The sequence below is a fragment of the Aspergillus stella-maris genome, assembly GCF_047715825.1.
Source record: "Aspergillus stella-maris strain CBS 113639 unplaced genomic scaffold BDV14scaffold_2, whole genome shotgun sequence".
Lineage (NCBI taxonomy): Eukaryota > Fungi > Ascomycota > Eurotiomycetes > Eurotiales > Aspergillaceae > Aspergillus > Aspergillus stella-maris.
In genome coordinates, this window is record NW_027396796.1 from 576,420 (window position 1) to 595,639 (window position 19,220).

At 51.4% G+C, this 19,220-nt stretch overlaps 7 protein-coding genes across 7 annotated transcripts; 4 read left to right on the plus strand and 3 right to left on the minus strand.

The window, feature by feature from the left end:
* The first annotated feature begins 167 nt into the window (after positions 1-167).
* BDV14DRAFT_163229 (misato family protein) lies at positions 168-2,280 on the plus strand. The gene is made up of 6 exons (XM_073766996.1): positions 168-221; positions 275-396; positions 467-669; positions 724-1,162; positions 1,218-1,768; positions 1,821-2,280. The coding sequence occupies exons 2-6, from the start codon at positions 325-327 to the stop codon at positions 2,080-2,082; spliced, it is 1,527 nt and encodes a 508-aa protein (XP_073633382.1). The 5' UTR covers positions 168-221; positions 275-324; the 3' UTR covers positions 2,083-2,280.
* A 190-nt stretch (positions 2,281-2,470) lies between these two features.
* BDV14DRAFT_163232 (Hsp70 family protein) lies at positions 2,471-5,983 on the plus strand. The gene has a single exon (XM_073766997.1). The coding sequence runs from the start codon at positions 2,833-2,835 to the stop codon at positions 5,812-5,814; it is 2,982 nt and encodes a 993-aa protein (XP_073633383.1). The 5' UTR covers positions 2,471-2,832; the 3' UTR covers positions 5,815-5,983.
* BDV14DRAFT_163233 (uncharacterized protein) lies at positions 5,961-7,209 on the minus strand. The gene has a single exon (XM_073766998.1). The coding sequence runs from the start codon at positions 7,027-7,029 to the stop codon at positions 6,193-6,195; it is 837 nt and encodes a 278-aa protein (XP_073633384.1). The 5' UTR covers positions 7,030-7,209; the 3' UTR covers positions 5,961-6,192.
* Positions 7,210-7,337: 128 nt separating this feature from the next.
* Positions 7,338-7,914, plus strand: BDV14DRAFT_163234 (uncharacterized protein; the record flags this gene model as incomplete). Its single annotated transcript, XM_073766999.1, has 1 exon — positions 7,338-7,914. Exon 1 carries the CDS (start codon positions 7,372-7,374, stop codon positions 7,909-7,911), a length of 540 nt encoding a protein of 179 aa, XP_073633385.1. The 5' UTR covers positions 7,338-7,371.
* Positions 7,915-7,934: 20 nt separating this feature from the next.
* BDV14DRAFT_163235 (SDA1 family protein) lies at positions 7,935-10,631 on the minus strand. Its single transcript, XM_073767000.1, has 4 exons — positions 10,491-10,631; positions 10,372-10,407; positions 10,008-10,295; positions 7,935-9,943 (listed from the first exon to the last, which is right to left on the minus strand). Exons 1-4 carry the CDS (start codon positions 10,535-10,537, stop codon positions 8,065-8,067), a joined length of 2,250 nt encoding a protein of 749 aa, XP_073633386.1. The 5' UTR covers positions 10,538-10,631; the 3' UTR covers positions 7,935-8,064.
* A 138-nt stretch (positions 10,632-10,769) lies between these two features.
* BDV14DRAFT_163237 (40S ribosomal protein uS7) lies at positions 10,770-12,054 on the minus strand. Its single transcript, XM_073767001.1, has 3 exons — positions 11,816-12,054; positions 11,440-11,623; positions 10,770-11,379 (listed from the first exon to the last, which is right to left on the minus strand). The coding sequence occupies exons 1-3, from the start codon at positions 11,959-11,961 to the stop codon at positions 11,062-11,064; spliced, it is 648 nt and encodes a 215-aa protein (XP_073633387.1). The 5' UTR covers positions 11,962-12,054; the 3' UTR covers positions 10,770-11,061.
* An 823-nt stretch (positions 12,055-12,877) lies between these two features.
* Positions 12,878-19,219, plus strand: BDV14DRAFT_163239 (putative AMP binding domain protein). Its single transcript, XM_073767002.1, has 6 exons — positions 12,878-13,124; positions 13,191-13,213; positions 13,366-17,090; positions 17,138-17,347; positions 17,396-17,999; positions 18,047-19,219. The coding sequence occupies exons 1-6, from the start codon at positions 13,065-13,067 to the stop codon at positions 18,951-18,953; spliced, it is 5,529 nt and encodes a 1,842-aa protein (XP_073633388.1). The 5' UTR covers positions 12,878-13,064; the 3' UTR covers positions 18,954-19,219.
* Position 19,220: the final 1 nt, after the last annotated feature.

A 19,220-nucleotide genomic window follows, 5' to 3' on the forward strand; every position in this document is an offset into this window, starting at 1 on the left:
CCATGTCAACAGTGCCTGATTCGGTCAGTATCCGCACGGCACGTGATTACTGTCTAGTTGCCCTTGACAACGAAGGCTCAAGATCGTGATAAGATCACGTGAGTGTATCACGGGACCCTTATCGGCCAAGTGGGATGAGCTTATCGCTCCCACATTTTTGGGATTCAATGCGATCCTGTAGCTGTCGATCCTCGTTTCATCTTTGGTTATAGCACTCAAATGTATGTCAGATCTTCTAGCCGCAATGGCCCGTGGGCTCCCGCTAAGTCCACAGGTTTTTCCTCCGAGGAGTTTAATGTTGCCTGAAATAGGCTGATTTCCAACATGCATGAGATCGTGACGCTGCAGCTGGGACAGAAGGCAAATTACCTGGCAACCCATTTCTGGAACCTTCAGGTGCGTATTGGCAGCACCTGTCCTGGTGCTGTGAGGTCATATGTATAATGTAGCTGAAAGTCATTCCCAGGAGTCCTACTTCACATATACTGGCCAAGAGGAGTCTCCAGTAGATCATGACGTCCACTTTCGACCAGGCGTCGGGGCAGACGGTGGAGAGACCTACACGCCGAGGACATTGATATATGACTTGAAAGGTGCTTTCGGTACTCTTCGTAAGAACAATGCCCTGTACGAGCTGAGTGAAGATTTAGCTTCTGGGCAAGGCCTTTGGTAAGCCAATTTCATGATTGGCACCCCCGCGGCACGGTACTTACTGAAGTGTAGGGATGGTCGAGAAATTCTACAAAAGCTTGACCCCATACTGCAAAGTGATTATCAAAAGAGTCTCGATGCGGGTACTCCTGCGCCTCAACTTTCTGCAGAGACTGTGCGGTTCTGGTCTGACTACAACCGAGTCTTCTATCACCCACGCTCAATTGTTCAGCTAAACGAATATGAGTTAAACTCCAACATAATGCCATTTGAAGATTGGAATCTCGGCGAGGACCTCTTCAATGACCTCGACAAAGAGCATGATCTGCTTGACCGAGATGTCCGCCCATTCGCCGAAGAGTGTGATCAACTACGTGCCTTGCAAATTTTCACGTCATCCGATGATGCTTGGGGTGGCTTTACCGCGAGATACGTGGACAGGCTAGTCGACGAGTATGGGAAGAAGGCGGTTCTGGTGTGGGCTATAGAAGATGGTCGACGAGCTCAGCACGTAAGTTATCCCGTTTCTTGACTTCTGGGAAGAGAGCTAACACAACCTACCACAGTCAGCCAAGCTCAAGCGTGAAATGAACAAAGCGCGGTCAGTTTATTCTATCTCACCAGAAGCAACTATGTACACACCAATCATGGAGCCCCCAACTCGGCTTCCAAGCACTATCCAAGTCAACTACAGCTCGGAGTGGTATACGTCTGCATTGATCAGCATGGCAATGGAAAGTGTTACTCTTCCAACACGTCTCCGGCCATATCAGAATTTTGAATCATTGTTGGCCGGCGATGATAGCATTCGGCGAATCTTCGAACTGCAGGCCTCAATCATACCGCCAGAAGACCAGAAAACGCCGCGCCAGGTGTCGACGAGACAATCCAATCAAATAGAATCTTCCGGGCCAGATTCTTCAAAGATTAAAACCGAATTTGACTTGGATTTCTCTTACGAAAGCTCGAGCAGCAACACTTCACACATCTTCAATCAGCTTCAGGTCTATCGCGGCGCCGAGCCAGATGATGAAGATGAAGAAGAGCAACCGCTAGAGGGAAACCTGGGTATCCTTCGAAAGATGCGTCTATATAATTCCCAGCCAATGTTCCATAGGTGGGTGTTCCTTCCTTCGCCAGTCAGCTGCATTTTACTAATTGGTCAACAGGTTTCATACGCCACTACCCTATCCCATACTCGACAGCTTCCCTAATGACATTATCACATCACCAGTGACTGATGATAAATTAAACATGGTCTCTGCCCTCACGTCGTCAACCCGAACAGCTGATAGAATCAAGCGCTTGGAGGCCGTAGCCGGCCGAGTGATTGCGGTGGATGAGCGGGAGAGTCTTGTCAATGGACTCGGAGAGATCCGGGAATCGTATGAGACAGGCTGGATGAGTGACTCTGATTTCGATGATGACTAGATCCTAAGAAATGTATAAATCAATCTTGTTTCCACATCTGGCGAGCCAGTTCAAGGTTATACGAAAGCTTATGGTGCATGTTGTTGCTCAAAATACGTCGGCAACCACATATATACTAGCGGCAAGCACAATGAGAAAGCTCAAGTCCTTGGACAACAGAGAAAACTCAGCTTTTAATTACCATCAACTGAATGAAACTTCTTTTACAATAGACTATTTAACTCTTGAATCTGTAGCAGACCAAGAAATCCACAAAAAAAAAAAGCTGTGAAGAGTAGACAAATACACTGTATAGTTCGGTGAGGGTAGCGACAAACACTGCAAACACCCAACGTGGCCTCTTGAGCTCTCAAGGAAGGCGCAACTTAATGAGTCCCGTCATATCCACGAGCTCACGCTCATTCGAATCATCCTGCCAGGTGGCCAGTATCTTCTCGCGATTCTGTCCTGAATGGCTTTTTTCACTACATAATATCCCTTTCTTCCCTTTCCACTTTATCTTTACACCACCGCACTCTTTTCACAAACTGAAAGTGCTATTGAATCTCCAGCTAATTAATTGGTCGGCTCGAGCATTGGACCCTGTCTACTTACCTCGCACTTGAGCTATAACTCGCCACGGTTCCTCTATAATTCTAAGCTTTATCCCCCCCGTCTGCCTCGAAGTACGCTTGTTGCCAATCACTGCGCCATCGTGTGACTTCTTGCTTATCGTCTTTGACCTCTTGCAGCAGGCGGAACAAGTAGAAAATGGCTCCCGGCAGCCGACGAAGAACGAACGTGCTGTCCCTTTTCTCGACCTCGCCTCTTCTCTCCCTCGCGATCCTTCCCTTCGTCCTCTTCTTTATAAGCTTCCCGGCTCCCACAGCTGCCGCGGGTTCAGCAGTTCTTGGGATCGACGTCGGCACAGAATATCTGAAAGCGGCGCTCGTCAAGCCTGGAATTCCTTTGGAGATTGTTCTTACGAAAGATTCGAAGCGCAAGGAATCAGCTGCCGTTGCGTTCAAGCCCACCCGACAAAGCGATGCCTCATTCCCCGAGCGATTTTACGGCGGTGACGCTCTTGCATTGTCCGCGCGATACCCCGACGATGTCTATGTGAACCTCAAGATGCTACTTGGACTCCCATTTGATGACGGAAAGGGCGAGCTTCTTGAAACGTACCACGAACGCTATCCTGCTTTGAGGCTGGAGGCCGCTCCCGGTGAGCGGGGTACGATCGGACTGCGTAGCAACAGACTCGGCGAGGAGGAAAAGAAAGATGCTTTCCTCATCGAGGAGCTGTTGGCGATGCAACTCAAGCAGATCAAGCTCAACGCTGATACTTTGGCCGGTAAGGGATCCGACGTTAAAGACGCCGTGATCACTTATCCCGCGTTCTACACCGCAGACGAAAAGAGGAGTCTACAGCTTGCGGCTGAGCTGGCAGGCTTGAATGTCGATGCGTTTATCAGTGATGGTCTCGCCGTTGGACTTAACTATGCGATGAGCCGTACGTTCCCTAGTGTTTCTGATGGAGAGAAACCGGAGTACCACGTTGTGTACGACATGGGCGCCGGATCTACGACGGCCTCCGTCCTGCGCTTCCAGAGCCGCAAAGTGAAAGATGTTGGGAAATTCAACAAGACCGTCCAGGAGGTTCAGGTTCTGGGAACGGGTTCGGACAAGACTCTTGGTGGTGATGCCCTCAACGACGTTATCGTTGCGGACATGGTCTCTCAACTTGTTGAGGAGAAGAGACTGAAGGACAAGGTCACTGCTGCAGATGTGCGCGCACACGGGAAGACCATGGCAAGGCTTTGGAAGGATGCCGAGAAAGCTCGTCAGGTTCTCAGCGCTAACACTGAAACCGGTGCCTCTTTTGAAAGCCTCTACGATGAGGATGTCAACTTCAAGTACCGTGTGTCCCGTTCGAGGTTTGAGGAACTCGCAGGGGAGCACATCGCGCGTGTTGGAAAGCCTCTTGAACAAGCCTTGGCAGCTGCCGGACTCGCTTTGAACGACATTGATTCCGTCATCTTGCACGGCGGCTCTATTCGCACGCCCTTCGTCCAGAAGGAACTCGAAACTGTATGTGGAGGCTCTGAGAAGATCAGAACAAACGTCAACGCCGACGAGGCAGCCGTTTTCGGTGCTGCGTTTAAGGGAGCTGGTCTCAGCCCAAGCTTCCGCGTCAAGGAGATTCGCGCTAGTGATGCTTCAGGCTACCCCGTTGTTCTGAAGTGGACCTCCGAGTCTAAGGAGAGGCAACAAAGGCTGTTTACACCTACCTCACAGGTCGGACCCGAGAAACAAGTCACAGTGAAGAACCTGGAAGATTTCGAGTTCAGCTTCTACCAGCAGGTGCCTAACGCCGAAGACGTGACTGAAGTGCCTGTCCTCAGTGTTGCGACGCAAAACCTCACTGCGTCTGTCAACAAGCTGAAGGAGAGCTTCGGCTGCTCGGCTGCCAACATCACTACCAAGTTCTCCATCAGATTGAACCCGCTTGATGGCCTCCCTGAAGTGTCGAGTGGCTCTGTCAGCTGCGAAGTTGAGCACTCTATGTTGGGCAGTGTTGCAGAGGGCGTCAAAGGATTCTTTGGCCTGGGTACCAAAAAGGATGATCAAGCCCCTCTTGGAGAGGATGGTGAGCCAAATGAGTCCGTCACTCTAGAGGCCGAAGAGTCTCAAACATCAGCGTCTACCTCTGCCGATGAAGCCGCTTCCACCGATGCCGCTAAGGACAGCAAGAAAGCTGCACCGCAGCCGAAATTGGAAGTGATTCCCATTAGGTTCACAAGCTCGCCGCTCGGTGTTCCTGGCCCATCTGCCACTGAACTTGCCCGCATCAAGGGCCGTCTCGCCGCCTTCGATGCCTCTGACCGCGATCGTCTCCTTCGTGAAGAGGCTCTCAACGAGTTGGAATCATTTATTTATAGGACTCGCGATTTATCCGAGGACGAAGAGTTCGTAAAGGTCCTCACGACGGATCAATTGGCCGCCCTTATTGAGAAGGTGGCTGCTGCTGGCGACTGGATCTATGACGCCGAGGACGCCAAAACCTCGGAGTTCAAGGACAAATTGAATGTATTGAAGGACATTGTCGACCCGGCGTTGAAGCGGAAGCAAGAAAACGCGGCTCGTCCTGCTCGTGTTCAGATACTCCAGGAAACCATCAAGAACTCGCAAATGATCATTAATGTCATGGAGAAGCAAATTCAGCAAGACGAAGAAATCTATTCCTCAAGCCTTTCAGCTAGCACCTCAACCGCCAGCGTGTCAGATGCTTCCGCTTCGCCTTCCGCCCCAGCCGACGTCGACGACCTAGAAGACGACGCATACGCCACTTCAACCTCTGAAACCACCTCGGCAAAGACCACCCCCGGGCCCGCTCCCCTGAAGTACTCCATCTTCCAACCCTCCGACCTAACCAGCCTCTCAGAGACCGTCGAGTCAGCCAACACCTGGCTCGAAGAGCGCCTCACTGTCCAGGAGAAACTCAACTCTACAGACGACCCCTCCCTCACCATCGCTGAGATTGACGGCCACCTCAAGCGCATCGAGCGTATCTCCAACCGCATCTACGAGAAGATGGGTGCCGCAGCGGCCAAAAAGTCTTCTGGCGAGAAGTCGTCCAAGAAGAACGGCAAGAAGGACAAGGCCGAGAAGGCCGAGAAGAAGGAGAAGGAGACTGAAGCGAAGAAGGAAGACGAGAAGAAGCCTGATTATAACAAGAAGGATGAGTTGTAAAGATAGAATTGAGGTGTGGGTGTTAGGTGCCATTTCACCTGTTATGAAAAAAAATACCGGCGCTTGCGCGAGTCTTTGTTGTTGACTTGTTGCTTGCTGCTTGTACACTAAGCCAGGCCAGATAGAGTACATTATGCATTATGAATCTACTTTTTTCAAGTGACCATCACCTATGCTTTCCAGCATTAATCAATATTCATACATTCTGTAAGACATGCTAAATCTATCCATACTAGTACAACATCAGCGAGGGAAACATCCGCCTCACAGCAATCGGGGTATTATGTATACAAGCGCTCAACAAAAGAACAAGTCATCGAACAAGAAGGCAACAAACAAACAAGCAAGCAAGCAAGCAAGCAGATGAGCAACTTAAGCTCAAAAGTCAACATCCATATCAACCTCCTCTCTCCTTCTCAGGAAGGCCGGCTCCTCGAAGTCATCCAATTGGATACCCCTCTGCCCGGAAGTGTACTTCTGCGCCCCGACGGCCCGTCGTCGTTGGGTGTTGAGCGTTGGAGAGAGGATTTCTCGTCCAGTTGTGTTTGTTACAGGGTGAAGACGCAATGGGTCTTGCCGGCCGAAGGTATAATCGTCATCGACGTCCGCCTCATCCATATCGTCTTCGTACGGATCAAGATTGAAGTCTTGATGAGTGCGCTTTCGTTGAGTAGGTACGGCTACGGGCCTGTCGAGTTCCGAATCGACAGACTCTTGACTGCTCGGTGGAAGAGAAAAGGCATCGTTGTCTTCGTCCGTTGTTATGAATTGGTTGTAGTCGTGGTGGTGGTGGTGGTGGTGGGTGTAAGTAACCGGGTTCGGCAGCGGCCTCGGGGCAGAACTATATTCACTCGACTTGCTCATTCCGCAGAACGGAGCGAGTTCCGAGCGGTTGGTGGGGGTGATCGAGATTCTCTCTTTGAGAGCGTTCGAGTTATTCTCGACGATAATTTGCTTCTCCTCCTTCGCATGATTCGTCTTGTACCCATCCGCAATGGATTTCCGGACGCGCATCCCCACTGAGAGAAGCGACGCTTGGACCTTAGCGGGGACAACGGGTGTCGGGGAATTTGTGATTGCGGCGTAGTGGTTGTGGGAGAGGTGCAAGGGTGTTGAGGGGGCGTTGGGGTCAGAGGAAGCCGTGAAGAAGGTTGTAATGGGCGGCTGGAAGCGTCGGCGTTTGGAGTCGAGGGGTTTGGGAATGGTGGTTGCCATGGTGGTTGATTATTGCAGTGTACGCTGTAGTCCGGGGTAGTGGTATGTAGGCAATAATGGTGGGATGTCTTCGAACCAGCGAGACGTCTGCAAGGAATCAAGTGGAAAGCAATGTAAAGTAATGCAAAGAATGCAAGAGGAGTGGAGAGTGGAGAGTGTTTAAAGAAAGGAAGATGCAAGATGAGGTCAGGGCAGGAGTGAAAGAGAGGAAGAGAAAAGGGAAAGGCTGGGGCTGCGACCGGCACCGGCCAGACGCGACAAGACGCGGGACGCGCAAAGCCCGCAAAATTCAATATCGCCGTTTTGGACTACTACTACCTACTACAAAACCAAAAATATACAATGGATCTTTCTGAGGTATCAGACCAGCTGACGACCTCTCCGACTGCATTTCCCAATTGCTGCTTGTCTGTATCTACCCCTCTCTTATCCCATCTTCTTACTACCCTCCCCAAAATCCCAGACTTCACCCTCTCAATCGGCAGTGGATCAGGCCTTCTTGAGGCCATGATCACGCATCTCTATCCCAATGTCTCAGTCGAGGGCGTCGAGGTGAACTCCTCCGTGAACCTGTACATAGCAGAAGAATGCATGAACACCGTGACCGGAACATGGGATCTACTACCCCGCGCAGCACAGGCCAAAGCATGGATGTTCGTGTATCCCCGTGAGCCGAAGCTGGTTACAAAGTATATCGATATGTACGAGAATGGAGGGAAAGTCGAGATGGTACTCTGGCTTGGGCCGCGGGTGGACTGGCCGGATTATGAAGGGTGTCTACGAAATTCGGTTTTCTGTGACCTGAGTATACAGGATCCGGATGGAGGGCTCGCCGAGTTTGAGATGTTGGTTGTTGCGAGACGAAAAAAAATAAATGAATAAAGGTCCATAAGAAGCATGATACCCTTCAAAACTACGGTTGAGAGAGTCAAGTAATTTCTGAACGTCGTCGAACGTAAGACATCTGCATGCATCTAGGTATATTCTAGAAACCTCATTAAACGCCACATGTATAACTTCATTTTGCCACCACAATCAGTTGCCCCTGTTTCCTCTCTTTCCACCACGCTTCGCACGGTCCTGGTGAGCCCTCAGGACAGCGCGCGTCTCTACCAGACTCCGCTTGCCCTTGGACTTGGCCTTCCCCAATGTCATGAGGAAGTTCTTCTTGCGAGCCTTTTCCTTATTGGTGGTACTCTTTCCCTGCTCCTCCTTGCGCTCCTTGCGCTTAGCAGTGACACTCTTGTGCTCTGCGCGATCTGTCTTTCCTTCCCTAGCGTGGGCGATACGCTCTTCACGAGTCTTCTTTCCAGCAGATAGAGCGTTGAGACCCTCGATCTCAGCGGCTGTGAGGGCGTCATCCTTGTGACGGTTCTCAGCAGCTTGAGCACGGCGTTTGGGACCAGGGACAAGCGCATTGACAGCTGCTTCCTGGCGGAGTTCTTGGAGTTTGGCGAGATCAGCGGGTGTGAGGATGCGGGTTGTTGCGAGACTGGATTTCTTAGGGTCTGGCTTCGTCTCTTCCTCCTTGGGCTTGGCATTCTCTTCGTTCTCATCGCCTTGCTTGGCCTTCTTTGATGGACGAGAGCCCTCATCCTCAGAATCACTAAGGTCAATCTCTGCATCGCTCTCGACGTTGACCCAGCCGCCGGAGTCATCGCTGTCCTCGTCGTCTTCGACATTCCAAGCGGCCCAGTCGTTCTCGTCTTCCTTTTCTTCATCCTCATCTTCCTCGTCAGAGGCGAGACCCTTTTCGGCCCTCTTCCGCTTGCGCTCTTCCTCCTTCCAGGCCTCCAAGAGCTCCAGGCCCTCAATGCCGCCGGCTTCTTGTGCGGCGAAACGCTTCTCCTTTTGTGTGCCGTGCTGGAGGTTCATGGATGCGTCCTTGCCGCGGTCACGCCTCTTGAGCATTTCGGGGTTGATGTCTCTGTAGAGACTCAGAAGACCTCGCGCCCCCATGACGACACCCTTGTCCTTACTCTTGCGGTACATGACAAGATCCTGTAGTAGAGTCTCGTTCATAGCAAGCGGCTGTCTTGCGCAGATTTCTCTAATGGCGTTGAGACCGGCTGTAGCGACCTCGGACGCTGAAGCTTCCGAGACGAACTCGTTTGCGATCTTGAGGACCAGGGGCTCCAGATCATCGGGTGGTACTAGGTCGTGCGATGCTTGAGCGAGAGATGCGAGGAAGGAGGTGACATTGGGTTGTCGGGGAGTGAGGTATTTCTGGAAGTAAGAGTAGAGGTGCATAATATGCAGCTTGTGCAGACCAACGAGACGAGTGACGAGCTGAAGGACCATGAGCTTCTGCTCGAGGTTCAGTTTCGACTTTGAGCTCTGAAGGTGCTTAGAGAAGAGGTTTTCGGCGAAACCCTGCGGGTCATGGAGCAGGTGCAGCGCGGAGAAGTTCAGAGGGTGAGGTTGATTCTTCTTGCGCTCACGTCTTTGCACGGTTGCCTTGGCCTTCTCGACAGCACGCGACTTCTTTCTAGTCTTCTTGTTGATTCCGACTTGGTGCTTTACTCGTCCAACATCGACGGCTTCGTCGTCACTGCTCTCCTCTTCCATCTCCTCTCGCTCCTTGTCACCACCGAGGAAGAAGCGGACACCACCGACAATGACCTTCTCATTTTCTGCCAGAGAGGCTTCCTTCATGACTTCGACAGCCTTGGCATCTGTCCAGATCTGTCTCCTCCAGAGTTCGCGCGTAAGCTTGATAGCCCAGAGACCCTTGGACGAAGTTCGGTCAGAGGTCACAAGGTTGAACATGACAGTCTGCATAGTCCGGTTCAGTTTGTGGTTTGTTGTTTTCGCATTCGACGAGCGGAGGTCCATCAAGATCTTCTGAAAAATCAGTTGACGCAGCGACTTGCTGGGCGTGGAAATGAGGATCGGGAATAGAGTCTGGAGTAACCTGTACCACGATGGTAAATTAACAATATGCTCGAACTATAGTTTTCGCTGTATGGAATCCTTACGTTGCAGAATCCATCAACTCTTTCTTCCTCAGAAGTACGAGACTTCCGACAATCTTCTCCCGCAGCTCAGGCTCTAGAAGCTGGTGGTGCTGCGACAGCATGTCGATAAGCTGCTGCCCAAAGTCTTTCGTTATATCAGGGTAGCAGTCGGCGACATGAGCAATAAAGTCGATAAGCTCGCGAAGCGAAATGATTCCCGTGTCTGTGGCTGACGAGGGCGCCGCCATGAAGATTTCGCGGTGACTCTCATATTGGTAGTGCTGGGCGCGGAAGTCCTCGATGTATGACCTGAAAAGCAGTCGGAGTCAGATATTTTCATCCTATGGAGAGGGATAGATACTCTTGGTAATCGTGCGGTACTTACTTCGGGTCTCTGCGAATCTTGTGCTGCAGATTGGGCCTGTAAATCGGAGGTGTTGTTAGCGACTGAAGAAATCTCTGGGTGCTTGATCGGTCTTCCACGAGTCCGTGGAGGGTACTCACAAGTCAGCCTCGACCTTTTCCAAGGCCCCTAACTTCCTTTTCACCATATTTGTAAGTTAGCAGGGTAGATTCCCTGTAAAGTATGAGGAGAGTGGTGGGTGGTGTTTTGCGGAGGTTGTTGCGCTAAGAGGAAACTTTTTTCTTTGGGACCGCAATCCCGCATATCGATAAGACGGCGGTGGCTGCCAGGGTCTGGACATTCAAGTCGAACATTCGCAGACAAATTTCACAAGACCCTTGAAATTCACAATATATGAGATTACATCTACTTTTACATCTACTCGACAATGTTGCAGTTGGGTCGGAACCATGGTGAGACAGAAAAGGGAATAGATTTTTCGTTTAATAGAGTATGGACCCGAAAGCCCAGGTCTTCATGATCGCGTCCGAACTACTGGAGAAGAAAGCCGTCCGATTCTCTCATATTTTGGATCTCGCTCCCTTTCGTGACTGTGCAGGTATCTACAGCCGTGCAGCCATGTGCAAACCGACTGAATCCCAGAAACTCCTCATCCACTCCAGTAAGCACCAAACAGGACCATAAACGGAGAATACGCCCAACATAACCCTTTTACCGGTTGCTCTTGGCGACACGCTCAAGCTCGTCCTTCTTCTTGATAGCGTAGGAGTTGGAGCTACCCTTGGCGGCGTTGATCAGCTCCTCAGCAAGGCACTCAGCAATGCTCTTGATGTTGCGGAAAGAGGCCTCACGGGCACCGATGGTCAGGAGAGCGATGGACTGGTTGACACGGCGGAGAGGAGAGACATCGACGGCCTGGCGACGGACGGTACCAGCGGAACCGATACGGGTGCTGTCTTCGCGGGGACCGCAGTTGACGATGGCGTCGACGGCGACCTGAAGGGGGTTCTGGTCGGTCATGATGTGGATCTGAAATTGATGTTAGTTCTATCAATTCCCACCATCTGCGTTCGTTTCATGTGCACGTACGATCTCGAAAGCGTGAGCAACGATGCGGACAGCCATGAGCTTCTTTCCGTTGTTGCGGCCGTTCATCATGATGGAGTTGGTGAGACGCTCAACGATGGGGCACTGCGACTTGCGGAAACGCTTGGCGGCGTAACGGCCAGCGGTGTGAGGAAGGTAGACAGGAGAACGAATCTGGATGTAGTCGCTATAGGCAGATTGCAGTCAGCGCATGTTCGCCTTCGATTCTTGTATAATCCTCCCATTCCGATATTTCGTTCGCGATTCAGTTGCCCTTTTTCCTCGAATCCCCCCGTCTTCTGAGCGCAACTGAACGCAATCGACCGTATTCCATCCATTGAAAACATTTTCGCATCGCAATAGACAAGGGAGCACCTACGTCAAGGAAATGTCCCTGATCTCAACATCCTCGTAGCTCCACTTGTTGAAGAGCTTCACGGTTCCCATCTCCGCGAGAGCATCCTTGGGCAGGGAGTTGTAGACCCCGGCGGGGATTTCGACCTCGACTTCACCGTGTTCAGACATTTTGGCTCCGTATGCACCTGTTGTCGAGGGACGGACTATGAGGGGTTGTCGGACGGTGTCGTGGTTGAACGTCGAGATAGCGGTCGGTCGTCTGAAATGTTTGCTCAGTCTAGGGAAATCGAGGTGCGCTTCGCTTAGCACTGTGGGTGGGTTAGGGCAGGCCATGAGACGAATCATATGGCTGGTGTCATGTGATGCGAGCTAGTCCCGCTAGGGTTAGGTCCAGACGCGGCGGGATGGAATCATTCATTCAATGTCCGGGACAACTCTCTCCAGCCCTACGATTTTTTGTGACTATTTGTAGTCTTGAGAGTTTTGGGAACTATTGGTGTCTCTAGTCTCTACTGTCTACCCGGTCTGGCTTGTCCGTATTGACCCTCTGAAAAATTCTGACAAATGTACTCTTTTATTCGAGGAATGCCTCCTGGCACGTGAGCATGACTGCAGATATTTCAGGAACCGCTTCCAGGATGCTCTTTCTGGCTCATAGTGGCCAAATGGTTTCAAAGGCCTCATAAACCTTTTACTAAGGTATCACCTGAGAGGAGCATAATATCTTTGCTCATAAGTACGTAGACTGTCCCGTACCGCAATGGTATAGTAGCCGCCTCTGCTATGGTGGGGCTTCCTTAAGCAAGTATTACTGTGTATGAGAGAACGTGCATCGTAGCTGCTTGATCTATCAGTATTCGCCCTTTGACTTTGAAACAAGTCAACTGCCATTTGCAACTGTTCCAACCCCGTGACAAGTGAATATTGCCAACTTGTCACTTCGACTTAGGCCGGCCATGTCTCAAACATGTCTCGGAGTGTGGCGGTGTTTTCTCCCGAGGCCCGCTCTCATTGGCCCGTGCTCGGTGCGAGGTTAGCCACTCCAGCAGGTGACGCTGTGGCTTTAGGCGCGGAGAAGAGACAAGTCGTGCGATTCACCCATCTGCCTTTGTTCCTCGAATTAGCAAGCCTACACAGACTGAAGAAGTGTACTTCTTCATCTGGGCGTCTACAGGAAGTCGCTCTCTAACCTTGCGATGAGGGTACCGTATCCCCGCGTGTACTCCGACTAAACCCATAGCCCCTCGTTACAATTCCCCGATACCGTCAAGATGGCGGAGGAGCACCCCCAACTCCAGTCCGCTCTGCGGCATCTGGACAAGGAATTGGAGGTATGCTATACCATGTGCAGCAGGAACTCGGAGCTTATAGTGAGCCATTGCTAACGCTGCTTATAGGAGGGTGACATCACAGAGAAAGGGTAAGCAGCTCTCCGCAAAATCGCCGGCAATTATACGTTGGAGATGGATATCTCAAGTGACGGACTTACCGGGACTTGATACATTTCAATTATCGCCTACAATAAAAGGGTGAATTGGTACATTGCAAAGCAGTGAAGCTAACTCCTTCAAGTTATCAAAAGCGGCGGACCCTGCTCCTTTCACAGTATCTCGGATCGACGGCCCTCGATTTCAATGCGAACAGCAACGCCGAATCCGCCCAATCGATGACCAGCTCAGTTCGAAGTCCTCCGGCTCTCCTCAGTATTCGACCCCCAACCGCCGACTCGGGCGGGCCATCCCACTCCTTCACCAGCGCACAGAACAACGGAAGTTTCGGGTACGGGCCAAGCGGCGATAACGGACTATCACCTTATGACGGGGACAGTGCGGCCATGTCTCAACACGGTCGAATGCCCTCAGCGTCGTCCTATGATTCCCTCTTCCTTCCGAAACCCATGCCGCCTGTACAGCAAGACTCGAGGACTGCAACTCTTTTAAGCCAGAACTATGCATTCAGCCCCGCTCCTCCGAATGAACCAATGGAAGAACCAGCTATAGATTATGACATGGTCCCTGACATGGGTCCTCCCGGAGTGTCACGACAGTCGACGATGCTTGAATCACAGCAAGGATACTTTGACGACTTTGCCGGACAGCAACAGGAGGATTACAGAGACAGCTACGGTGGCGGCTTCCACCGTTACTCTCAGTCTGATGCATTCTCTCCTACTGCCAACATGGCACCGCCTCTGATACCTGCTTCTGAGCTTCCACATGGTGCGCTGGTCGATCACCTACTGCCGCTCGAACCCCGCGATATTCCGTTTGCTGTTCATGACCCCCATGATAAGAATACCCCGATGTCGAACTTTGATAACATCCCGACTGTCCTGAGACACCGCGCTCGCACCAGTGGCAAGCAACCGGCCTATTGGGTATTGGATCAGAAGGGCAAGGAAATTGCGTCCATAACATGGGAGAAACTCGCAAGCCGTGCAGAGAAGGTGGCGCAAGTCATTCGCGACAAGAGCAATCTATATCGCGGTGACCGAGTTGCTCTCATTTACCGAGATTCCGAGATTATCGAATTTGCGGTTGCATTACTAGGATGTTTTATTGCAGGAGTTGTTGCTGTTCCCATCAACAGTCTCAACGATTACCAGAGCCTCAACCTTGTTCTCACATCGACCCAAGCGCATTTGGCTCTGACGACAGAGAATAACCTGAAGAGCTTTCAGCGAGATATCACTACCCAGAAACTCAACTGGCCGAGAGGAGTCGAATGGTGGAAGACCAATGAGTTTGGTAGCTGGCACCCGAAGAAGAAAGACGATACGCCGCCGCTTATTGTTCCGGACTTGGCCTACATCGAGTTTTCCCGTGCGCCAACGGGAGACATGCGCGGTGTTGTTATGAGCCATCGAACCATCATGCATCAGATGGCTTGCCTCAGTGCCATGCTCGCGACAGTGCCGTCATCATCGAGGCAGATGGCACGTTACGAAACTATCATCAGTTATCTCGACCCCAGACAAGGAATTGGAATGATTTTGGGTGTGCTACTGACGGCATATGGTGGTCACACAACAGTTTGGATGGAGGATCGTGCGGTTGAGACACCAGGTCTTTACGCGCACTTGGTTACTAAGTACAGGGCGACAGTCATGGCTGCGGATTACCCTGGACTGAAGATTACTGCCTACAACTACCAACAAGACCCTATGGCGACAAGGCACTTCAAGAAGAACGCTGAGCCCAACTTCTCCAGCGTTAAGCTGTGTTTGATTGATACTCTTACAGTTGATTCTGAATTCCACGAGGTACTTGCAGACAGATGGCTGAGGCCGATGAGGAATCCAAGGGCACGCGAAATTGTCGCACCAATGCTCTGCCTTCCTGAGCATGGTGGCATGGTCATCAGTGTACGGGACTGGCTGGGAGGTGAAGAGCGAATGGGATGCCCCCTCACGCATGATATGGACCCGATTGAAGATCAAGAGATCAAGAAAGAAGATTCGACTCCTGACAAGGCAGACAACGGCGGATTCGGGAGTAGTTTGCTTGGTGGTGGTGGTGGTTCGTCCGCTCCAGCTACTGAAGCTTCGGGAACGATACAACTTGGAGAAGCCCTCCTTGACAAAGAGGCACTAAAGAACAACGAGGTTGTGGTATTGGCCATGGGTGAGGATGCCAGAAAGTTTGCCAATACTATACCGAATGTCGTTCGAGTGGGAGCGTTTGGATACCCTATTCCTGATGCGACATTGGCGATCGTGGACCCTGAAACGAATCTTTTGTGCACACCGAACGTTGTTGGTGAAATTTGGATTGATTCACCTTCTCTCTCGGGCGGATTCTGGGCGTTACCCAAACACACCGAGGCCATTTTCCACGCGCGACCTTATAAGTTTGAGGAGGCTAATCCGACGCCCATCCTGGTTGAACCGGAGTTCTTGCGCACGGGATTATTAGGCTGCGTGATCGAGGGCAAAGTCTTCGTTCTGGGTCTCTACGAAGATCGAATTCGCCAAAAAGTTGAATGGGTCGAACACGGTCAGCCAGCGGCAGAACACCGTTACTTCTTCGTGCAGCACCTGGTCGTCAGCACATTGAAGAGCATCCCCAAGATTCACGATTGTACGGCTTTTGACGTTTTTGTCAACGAAGAACACCTTCCGATTGTTGTATTAGAATCATACGCAGCATCAACAGCACCGACAACGTCCGGGGGCCCTCCTCGGCAGCTGGACTCAGCACTTCTCGAATCTCTTGCAGAAAGGTGTATGGAGGTTCTGTACAATGAGCACCACTTGAGAGTGTACTGTGTCATGCTTACAGCGCCGAACACACTTCCTCGGGTGACCAAGAACGGAAGACAAGAAATTGGCAATATGCTTTGCCGCAAGGACTTTGATGCCGGAACTTTACCCTGCGTGCACGTCAAATTCGGTGTCGGGCGATCAGTAATGAACCTTCCTATCGGTGTTGATCCCGTTGGAGGTATCTGGTCGCCCCTGGCCATAGACACAAGACAAGCTATGTTGGAACTCCCGGACAAGCAATACTCTGGTGTTGATTACCGTGATGTCGTCATGGACGATCGCACCTCCACGCCTTTGAACAACTTCAACTCGATAGTCGATTTGCTGCAATGGCGGGTATCTCGGCAAGCCGAGGAGTTGTCTTACTGCTCTATCGATGGGCGCGGCAAGGAAGGCAAGGGGATCACTTGGAAAAAATTCGACCTCAAGGTTGCAGCGGTGGCTGTGTACCTGAGAAACAAAGTCAAAATAAAACATGGTGACCACGTGGTCTTGATGTACACCCATTCCGAAGACTACGTCTATGCAGTCCACGCATGTTTCTGCCTTGGTGCAGTGGTTGTTCCCGTCGCGCCCATTGACCAGAACCGACTTTCTGAGGACGCTCCTGCGTTCCTGCATGTTATTCATGACTTCCGTGTCAAGGCAATTCTCGTCAATAATGATGTCGACCATGTAATGCGGCAAAAGCTTGTTTCGCAGCACATCAAGCAGTCAGCGCAGGTGCTCAAAATTGGTGTACCAGCCATCTACAACACCGCCAAGCCTTCCAAGCAGTCCCACGGTTGCAAGGATAATGGGTTTGTTATGAGGGAGGAATGGTTGAGGAGCAATACACCTGCCATGGTCTGGACGTACTGGACTCCGGATCAGCGCAGGATATCCGTCTCGATTGGCCATGATACAATCATGGGCATGTGTAAGGTGCAGAAAGAAACCTGCCAGATGACAAGCTCTCGCCCCGTTCTGGGTAGCGTGCGAAGTACGCTGGGTCTCGGTTTCCTCCACACCTGTTTGATGGGTATCTACGTTGGTAAGTTTTACTCGGCTTTCTCATTCGATTGAAGCTAATCTCTTCAGGTGCGCCAACATACCTTGTCTCACCTGTGGATTTCGCTCAAAATCCGATGACGCTTTTCCTTGCTCTTTCTCGATACAAGATCAAAGACACCTATGCCACTAGCCAAATGCTGGACTATGCCATCAGCGCAATGCCCGGTAAAGGTTTCCGACTTGAGGAACTCAAAAACCTGATGATTTCTGCCGAAGGTCGACCACGAGGTGATATCTGTAAGTTGTCTTTGTGAATGTTTGTTGACCTATTTTAACTCCCCACAGACCAAAAGGTTCGATTGCACTTTGCCGGTGCCAATCTGGATCGGACAGCGATCAATATCGTCTACTCCCATGTTCTCAACCCCATGGTAGTCACCCGGTCTTACATGTGCATTGAACCTGTAGAGGTGTACTTGGATCTCCGTGCTTTGCGCCGTGGACTTGTTATGTCGGTCGACCCCGATACCGACCCAACAGCACTTGCCTTGCAAGATTCTGGCATGGTTCCAGTGAACACACAGATTGCCATTGTCAATCCAGAGACTTGCACTTTATCGCAAGTGGGTGAATATGGCGAGATCTGGCTCCAGTCTGATGCGTGCGCCAAAGCCTTCTACGGCTCCAAGCAAGAATTCGACCTCGAGCGCTTCGATGGCCGGATCGAAGATGGAGATCCCAATGTGGCATTCGTCAGAACAGGTGACCTTGGGTTCCTGCATACAGTTACAAGACCCATTGGACCTGGTGGCCAGCCCGTTGAGATGCAAGTGCTCTTCGTTCTCGGAGGCATTGGGGAGACCTTTGAAGTCAATGGACTGAACCACTTCCCAATGGATATCGAGAACTCGGTGGAGAAGTGCCACCGCAACATTGTCAACGGTGGATGGTAAGTTCCCCTTTTGTTTGTCTATGACCGCTTGCTAACTATTGCAGTGCCGTCTTCCAAGCCGGAGGCCTCATCGTCGTAGTAGTCGAAGTGACACGCAAAGCCTACCTCGCCTCCCTCGTCCCTGTCATCGTCAATGCAATCCTAAACGAGCACCAAGTTGTCGCTGATATCGTTGCCTTTGTATCCTATGGCGACTTCCCGCGCTCACGCCTCGGCGAAAAACAACGCGGCAAGGTCCTCGCATCCTGGGTAACCCGCAAGCTTCGTACAATCGCTCAATTCAGCATCCGAGAGATTGAAGGCGGCGGTTTTGGCTTCGGTACTGCGCCTCAGCACCGCTTCAGCAAGAGCTCTAAGGCTGGAAGCATCATGGGCATGAGCGCTCGCCGCTCGACTATCGTGCCGGATGACCAGCCGCCGAGATCGCCAGCTCTTGCTGCTGCACCGCCCTTGATAGAGACGGTCGAGCCATCCTTCACGCTCGTTAACAGCTCACCCGCCACTATACCCGAGGTCCCTCAGATCTCCGAACCCCCATCTATACCTGTCCCACAACCACCGCCTCAGACCGAGGTTCCCTTCGAGAACAACAACCAGCCTGCTGCAGGAGGTGAAGCGCCTAGAGGTCACAGACGTGACTTTAGCTTCGATTTTGGCGATTTCGGCGGAGGTGGCGCTGCGCCACAGCCTATGACCGAGACGCTGCCTTATCGTCCTGGTTCTGGATATTCACAGCAGCAGCAGCTCGCGGACACCGGTGCACCTTCCATCCATTTCCCGCAGCGGAATGATTCGTACCAACATAGGCCTCCAGGTTCGCCAGATGAGACGGGAGACTGGCCCCAAGAAGCGCTAATGTACCAGTCTGCTTTTGGTACGGATGGCCATGGGCAAGGCCTGCAGGGTCATGGCTTTGGAGCTGGATCTGGAGTCCGCAGGGAACTAGACTAAAGAAGGAGGATAATGTGTTTGGATTGGCTAATATTTTGCTCATTTGCTTTGCAAGTTACTTTGAATTTGTTTGCATAGCCTGATGAACCCCCGATCTACTGTTTCTTAGTTCTTACACTTACTACTACCCTTGTTTTGACACGTGCATCACCTAGCCCTGCGATTCATATCTGAGTTTTTCATTCTCCTTGTCATTCCCCTGCTTGTACATACATACCCCTGGTACACATTCTCATACATCAAGACTTCCCTAACATAAACCACCAT

What these genes read in the sequence shown, in the direction of transcription:
- BDV14DRAFT_163239 (XM_073767002.1), top strand. Translation starts at nt 13,065, where the DNA reads ATGGCGGAGGAGCACCCCCAACTCCAGTCCGCTCTGCGGCATCTGGAC. An exon ending in GGTGACATCACAGAGAAAGG is followed by an intron (nt 13,214 to 13,365) that starts GTAAGCAGCTCT and finishes AACTCCTTCAAG; the next exon opens with TTATCAAAAGCGGCGGACCC. An exon ending in TCGACCACGAGGTGATATCT is followed by an intron (nt 17,348 to 17,395) that starts GTAAGTTGTCTT and finishes AACTCCCCACAG; the next exon opens with ACCAAAAGGTTCGATTGCAC.
- BDV14DRAFT_163232 (XM_073766997.1), top strand. Translation starts at nt 2,833, where the DNA reads ATGGCTCCCGGCAGCCGACGAAGAACGAACGTGCTGTCCCTTTTCTCG.
- BDV14DRAFT_163237 (XM_073767001.1), bottom strand. Translation starts at nt 11,961, where the DNA reads ATGTCTGAACACGGTGAAGTCGAGGTCGAAATCCCCGCCGGGGTCTAC. An exon ending in ATCAGGGACATTTCCTTGAC is followed by an intron (nt 11,624 to 11,815) that starts GTAGGTGCTCCC and finishes ATCTGCCTATAG; the next exon opens with CGACTACATCCAGATTCGTT. An exon ending in TTGCTCACGCTTTCGAGATC is followed by an intron (nt 11,380 to 11,439) that starts GTACGTGCACAT and finishes CATCAATTTCAG; the next exon opens with ATCCACATCATGACCGACCA.
- BDV14DRAFT_163233 (XM_073766998.1), bottom strand. Translation starts at nt 7,029, where the DNA reads ATGGCAACCACCATTCCCAAACCCCTCGACTCCAAACGCCGACGCTTC.
- BDV14DRAFT_163235 (XM_073767000.1), bottom strand. Translation starts at nt 10,537, where the DNA reads ATGGTGAAAAGGAAGTTAGGGGCCTTGGAAAAGGTCGAGGCTGACTT. An exon ending in AAGATTCGCAGAGACCCGAA is followed by an intron (nt 10,296 to 10,371) that starts GTAAGTACCGCA and finishes ACTGCTTTTCAG; the next exon opens with GTCATACATCGAGGACTTCC. An exon ending in GAGTTGATGGATTCTGCAAC is followed by an intron (nt 9,944 to 10,007) that starts GTAAGGATTCCA and finishes ATCGTGGTACAG; the next exon opens with GTTACTCCAGACTCTATTCC.
- BDV14DRAFT_163229 (XM_073766996.1), top strand. Translation starts at nt 325, where the DNA reads ATGCATGAGATCGTGACGCTGCAGCTGGGACAGAAGGCAAATTACCTG. An exon ending in CCCATTTCTGGAACCTTCAG is followed by an intron (nt 397 to 466) that starts GTGCGTATTGGC and finishes AGTCATTCCCAG; the next exon opens with GAGTCCTACTTCACATATAC. An exon ending in GCTTCTGGGCAAGGCCTTTG is followed by an intron (nt 670 to 723) that starts GTAAGCCAATTT and finishes ACTGAAGTGTAG; the next exon opens with GGATGGTCGAGAAATTCTAC.